At 41.5% G+C, this 6,906-nt stretch overlaps 1 protein-coding gene across 3 annotated transcripts in view; it reads right to left on the bottom strand.

Moving 5' to 3' along the window:
• Window positions 1-292: 292 nt before the first annotated feature.
• The window catches only part of Serpinb12 (serpin family B member 12), a 25,880-nt gene continuing 19,266 nt past the window's right edge, over window positions 293-6,906 (bottom strand). For 2 of the 3 annotated variants that reach the window (XM_021199011.2, XM_021199010.1), the window contains exons 6-8: window positions 3,595-3,737; window positions 1,884-2,051; window positions 293-980 (exon numbers count right to left, since the gene is read on the bottom strand). In XM_021199011.2, coding sequence (XP_021054670.1) covers window positions 576-980; window positions 1,884-2,051; window positions 3,595-3,737 — 716 coding nt within the window. In that variant the 3' untranslated portion in view covers window positions 293-575. The remainder of the gene's footprint in view (window positions 981-1,883; window positions 2,052-3,594; window positions 3,738-6,906) is intronic. The other variant, XM_021199009.1, reaches the window with a different exon arrangement.

Below are 6,906 nucleotides of genomic sequence, written 5' to 3'. Positions count from 1 at the left end.
GTACACATCCTTGAGCCATCATTTAAATAAGTCTCCACCTCCTATTTTCTCTTGATTAAAAAAAAAAACATAAGACATCTCCATGAAGCACAGCACATATGAAAAGGGGGCCATGAGTCTTGCCTACAGGATATCTGTTAATATAAGAACCCTAGAAATAGAACCAAGTTTCCCCAAGCACATTTAACCACATTCTGAGTTTTGAATCTCTCAGTAATCATCTAAGGACTAGCTTACACAGAATTATTCATAAGGAGGGAAGTAGCTTAAACAAAATCAATACCAGTCTGCATTGTGTTGACCTCCAAATCATAGAAGGTGAATTTATATGCTTGAAAGTTTAGAGCAATAAAGATTAGGGAGAGAGCAAGTCTACTTCGTTGACAGATGGTGAGACCTGGCTTCTGGTGACAGAGGTTATCAGAACAAAACTCAAGGGAGGCTTGTGGGATTCCATGCACAACTATAGCGGTAGGTGGTCAGCTTCAGGCACTCAGACAAATGCAAATGCCCATGTTTTATAAGGGGGAAACCATATTGCCATTCACCTCAACCCCTCAACAGCCAGAGTAGATTCAAGGGCAATAGACTCTGCCGCAGAAAAGGAGACTCTGGGTTGGGTTGTGTCTGATAAAAAAGAGGAAAGGGTGGTTGGCATTAAACTCCACCCAAGATGGAAGAGCCTTCTCTGCAGCCACAACCCCACTGGCTGCAGCTGCCTGGGTACCCATCTCGTCCACCTCCACAAAGGTCTTGTGGACAATTTTGGACAAATAGAGATTGGGACTCTTAGAGATTCCAGTCAGGTCAGCCTTCGTTTCATCAAAGACATCCTTAATGCCCATGTCCTGCAGAATCGACTTGAGAGCATAGCTGTCTTCCAGGTTGAACTGGGGGAAGGAAAGAGCTACAGGTTTTTCTGACAGATTTTCTGAGCTACTCCAGGCCAGTAGTTTTTCATGATTTATTTTCTTTTCAAGCTGTAAGAAGAAAAAATAAGTTTAAGGTCATGTCATAAGCCTGAAAAAGTATCTCTGTTATCTCAAAGTTCTTGAGTTAATCCATTTTAATAGTCAGTTACATAATCCTCCAAAGACTTTCTTTAAACCTCAAAATAGTTTCTTTTTAATCTTTCTTCTCTAGACTTCACTTAAATCTTTCCTCCCTAGAAATTACAGGACAGTCATCATCCCACGGAACGTTGGCAGGCTCACACTCAAACACCAGAAAATTCAGTTGGGCAAGCTCAGGTCATCACTTCCACTGCAAGTTAAATTTTCTTTTCTGTGAAGCAGGGATAATAGGAAAAGGCTCTTCCAAGTAATAACCAAAATAAGACATATAATATAGTTAGTATACATTAAAATAATGCTGGTATGTCATGTATCTTGAACAATGGCAGTTCTTCTAATTACCATGTTGATATCTCTATCCATCTATCTATCTTCTATATGTTTATCTACTTTCCTATCTTGTCTTTACTCCCCTTCCTCAGAACAGTGGGCCTCCCCAGGCTTCATTAATTTCATGCTTTCAAAAAAAATACACAGCTAGGCAGTCAACTAGTCTAAGGCAGAGACCAAAGGTCAAACTATTTTAGAAAGAGTTATTTCATTTGTGGAAATTCTCAAGCTACTCAGCATACAGATTCTCTGGTCTACAAAGTGATTGCAGAAATTTGTGAACTTGAGCAAGGAAGACTCTTGCTCTAGCACTTGCTCATTGAGTTGAAACAAGGAAGAAGTAAATATCTAATCTCATTCAGATTCCATGTGTTCTCCAATGTCTCTATTATCTAAGAGATTATTCTTAGATGATGGACACTAATGCTGCTCCTCAGTGATCTGGAATTTGTGTAGACATGATAGAATTTGAAGCTCTACCTCTTGCAGGCTCTTCACATTGTCTTCTGAGCAAGATGGAAGCAGGACCAGCATGCTGAGCTTCCCCATGGCATACTTCATTTCCAGGATCTGTGCCTGCAGCTCCTCAATAAAGCCAATTCTAAACTTCCCCTTCTGATTCATCATCTTTACAGTCTTCTTCTCATTCTGCAGTGTACAGAGGTACACAGAGATTAAAAAGGTAATAAAAAGCTCAAACACCCATTGCCCCAACATCCCTGAGAAGGAAAGTGCTTAAAAAGGAAGGGGTGACAACGTCTGGAATATAAATATATAAACATATAAATATATAAATAAATAAATAAATAAATAAATAAATAAATAAATAATAACAAATGCAAAGAAAGAAGGGAAATAACTATACCAGAAGTTCAGAGTCAATCCAGTGTCCCAACCTAAGACATCTCTCGACCTACAAATCAATAACATAGCCCCTGCTTTGCCAAAATTTTATCCTCCCATGTTGATCATCAGCTCCTCAGTTCTCAAGACTACTTACTGTTTTTAATCCAAAGGTCTCTCATGCCCTAATCAGCCAAATAAAGCAAGGCTGGAAAGCACAATGTCTTCAGTGTCTGGCATTTCCCAACCCGTTGTCTTTGTCCCTTCTGCCTGAATGACTTTATGTGGCATCAAGAGGAACCTTGGTTAAACAATAATCATCTGGACATTAAAATGACAGCTGCATCACAGGCTTCCTTCAGAGGCAAAGACACTACCCTCAACACCTCCACTTGGCAGGAACATTGGGATAGGGGAGGTTGTCAACATGCAAATGAGGACATATTATGGTTGTAAGACAAACTTGTTAGCACAGCTAGCTGGCTAATATATGATTGGCTGGGATCTGACCTCTGGCCTTTCCTCCAATCTTAAATTATCTGGCTTAGAATATATGACCTGTGAACTAATATAGATATGAATCTTTACCCGTGGCTAATTAACTTAGCTTGCATCTTTTACCTCAAACCTCAACTGGAGATAATATCATCCCTTGCATTATGCTATTTCAGATAAAAATGAGATAATAAAATGATAATATGCAGGAAATATCACGCTGATCTGCTCTTTTCTAAACTGCCAACAACATGCCAGACCACTTTTCCCAGGAAGCATATATTTAGAGTGTTTACCATTCTAGACAAGGGGATAAAGGACAGATAAATCTCTGGAAAGATGGCAGAGGGTCTTGGAAATTATAGAGGAAAGCTGAGATGCTTCATATGTTACGTGAGACCAGAATCAAATTCAAATTGAAGAGGCCCATCTCTATTCTTATGTGTATACATTTGTTTTGTTTTGTTCTGTTCCGTTCTAATTTATAACAAAGTCTGCTATTCCTTATGTAGATTAGGCTGGATTTGAACTTGTGATCCTCCTACCTCTGCCTCATAAGTGTTGGGCTTATAGGCATACACAAATCTACACAAACATTTAATTGACTAACAAATTGTATGTGTTTAGTATTATGGATGTTCTGAAATATGTGTTGTGTTATAGAATAGCTATATTTAAAAGGTTCAGTCAACTTTAGGTACTGGTTTTTGTAAAGTGCAAATGGTTATTTATAGTTGTAAGCCATAACTCTGGATCTAAGCATTTGGCTTGAGTCTCTAGACACTCACCCTGATCACCATTCGTGGAATTAGGAGCAGGCTACCTAGAAAATGGCAGCTAATACAGTAAGTACCTCACTGAGACAGAAAGATGCATCAACGGTGTTTTCAGAGTTGAATTCTTTCTCCCACTTGGCCTTGAAGTAAACAGCATTCACCAGCACCAGCACAGTTGAGTTATCAATAGCCTCCTTGCCAAACAGTTCCTTGATTTTACCTAGAAAAGCATGCCAGAGCATGTGTTGCAGGAAAAGTATTCACAGAGACATTGGAGAGTGCCTCATTCAAGCACTGGCCCAAGAAACCCAGAACATTATGGGAGGCTTGAAGGAGAGTAGGAGGGGAAGAGAACTCTCGCTGCCCTGGAGGAAGACCCACTCTAGAGCACTGTGATTATAAGCATCTCCTCTGTTCTCTTGGCCACTTTTGGTTTCAAATTGACACCAAACCTAGAGTTTATGCTTCTCATTATAGACCTAATCACCTGACTTTTATAATATACTGGATAGAGTAACTACAATACGAACTTCCTATCTGTCTTAGTCAGAGTTTCTGCACAAACATCATGACCAAGATGCAAGTTGGGGAGGAAAGGGTTTATTCAGCTTACACTTCCACACTGCTGTTCATCACCAAAGGAATTTAGGACTGGAACTCAAGCAGGTCAGGAAGCAGGAGCTGATGCAGAGGCCATGGAGGGATGTTACTTACTGGCTTGCCTCCCCTGGCTTACTCAGCTTTCTCTCTTACAGAACCCAAGACTCCCAGCCCAGAGATGGCCCCACCCACAAGGGGCCCTCCTCTCTTGATCACTAATTGAGAAAATGCCTTACAGCTGGATCTCATGGCGGCATTTCCTCAACTGAAGCTCCTCTCTCTGTGATAACTCCAGCCTGTGTCAAGTTGACACACAAAACCAGCCAGTACACTATCTCTATGGAAGTTATTGAAATTCATTATATGCTCTCACATATAAACAGATAGGTAGATGATAGACATATAAACACACACAAGACCATGGTATAAAAGCCTACTTTGTAGAGGTTTATAACACCCTCTTTCATTTCACCTCAAAAGAAGGATTCATTTAGTTTCGTAAACACAGACACACACACACACACACACACACACACACACACACACACACACATACACACACACTCATTTGTAGAAGGGAGCACCTTCTAAGCCCCACCTAGACATTAAGCCTTGAAAAGTACCAATAGTTGTCCCCTTCCTCATGGAGTCATTTGCTGTAAGCTATAAAAGGAGAATGCCAAATAGTCAAAAAAGGAACAAGGTGAGATAACATTGATCCTAGACCATGCACCCTGTGATATAAAAGTAAGGACAACAGAAAGAACCCCTGAAAATGTCAGGAGGTGGCCGTATTACTGTGATCCAGTACTAGTCCATGTCAAGACATGTCCACCTTAAATCACCAAGCACTTGAATATATTTTGAGACCTTAGTGAGGGAGGATCTTTTTACATAGTGATCCAATATAAGGCTGTAAATAAATTCTATAACACACTATGTCATCATCAACTACCATTAAAATACTCATTAAAGAGAAAATATATATTAGGTTTCAGACAGGATTTCTTCACCGAACTACTACCTTCTAGATAGCTGAATGGAATCTTGAAAGTGCAAAAATTCCAAGGCACACAGAAAAGGAACACTAAATAATTGGTAGATTTAAAGATTTCCCTTAAGAAAACATCATTAGTAAGCTGATATCAACTCCATGATAAGAGTACAGGAAACCTAGAAAATATCATCCTTAGTGAGGCAACCCAGACCCAAAAGGACAGGTATAGTATGTTCTGATAAGTAGATATTAGCCATAAATTACAGAATATCTATGATACACCCAACAGACCGAAAGAAGTTAAACAAGAAGGAAGGACCAAGCAAGGTTGATTGAATCACACTTAGAAGGGGAAACAAAAGTCATAAGAGGAAGAGAGAGACTGGGAACTGGGTAAGAGAGGGGAGGCAGGATCAGGTATGGAGAGAGACAGGAGAGATGGGAGAATGAATAGAAATCTGCAGCTGCCTGGGGGTGTGCCGAGGTGGGGGATGGGGGGAATCTCTAGGAAGTTCTAGAGACCTAGGATAAGGGAGGCTTCCAGGAGTCAATTCAGGTGACCTTAGCTGAGATGCCTAATAGTGAGGACATGGAACCTGAATAGGCCACCTCTTGTAACCAGGCAGGATCTCCCAGGGATAAGGACACCAACCCACACACAAAACTTTTGACCCAAAATTTGTCCTGTCTAAAAGAGTGCAGGGATGGAGAAGAGACAGAAGGAATGGCCAACGAATAATCAGTCCAACTTGAGACTCATTCCATGGGCAAGCATCAATCCTTGACATTATTAGAGATCCTTGCAGACAGGAGCCTAGAGTAACTGTGCTCTGAAAGGCTCTACCCAACAGCAGACCTAAACAAATGCAGATACCCACAGCCAAACATTAGATGGAGGTTGGGCATACATATGGAAGAGTTGGGGGAAGGATTGAAGGTCCTGAAGGAGATAAAAACTCTTAGGAAGACAGAGTCAACTAACCTGTAGCCCTGGAAGCTCTCAGAGCCAACAACCAAAGAACATACATGGGCTGGAATGAGGTCCCCGGACATTTGCGGCAGATGTGAAGCTCGGTCTCTATGGCTGTCTTGTCTGGCTTCATTGGGGGAGGAAAAACCTAATCTGGCAGACACTGGATGTTTCAGTGTAGGGGGATACCCGGGGGTTCCATCATCTTAGAGGAAAGGGGGAGGGGGATAGCAGGAGAAACTCTGTGAGGAAGGGGGAACAGCATTTGGGATGTAAATAAGTAAATAATCAGTACAGAAAATAAGAAGTGTATGTTTCCAAATACAAAAAAAGAAACAGAAAGCATTTCACCAAGTACCAAAAGCAACGGGAAATAAAATAACCACTGTGGTTCCCTGGCTGTCAATCACTCAAGAGTACAAGTGCCCTGAGTCAGAGACTCAACTTCAGAGGCAGGAGATGCAATGTCTCACCTTTCCCTCTGCTTCTTCAAATGTTCATTTAGCAAGAATAACTCTAGTCCCACACTGGCAATCATTAGGTGCCCTCCTCTAACACATAGGCCTGAGGTGAGGAGCTGACTTTTGTGAAGTATGCACAGTGGGGGTTGGGGGGCGCTCTCCACCACCTAGAGACTCAGGCTGGCTGGAACCCTGCCTTCAGTCTTAATGACTAACAAAACCACATGTCGGGACTGGAGAGATGGCTCAGCGGTTAAGAGTACCGACTGCTCTTCCGAAGGTCCTGAGTTCAAATCCCAGCAACCACATGGTGGCTCACAACCATCCATAATGAGATCTGACGCCCTCTTCTGGTGTGTCT

Source organism: Mus pahari, chromosome 5 (assembly GCF_900095145.1).
Source record: "Mus pahari chromosome 5, PAHARI_EIJ_v1.1, whole genome shotgun sequence".
NCBI classification, from domain to species: domain Eukaryota; kingdom Metazoa; phylum Chordata; class Mammalia; order Rodentia; family Muridae; genus Mus; species Mus pahari.
Note: the sequence above shows the minus strand (reverse complement) of the source record. Positions and strands in the feature narration are given on the sequence as shown.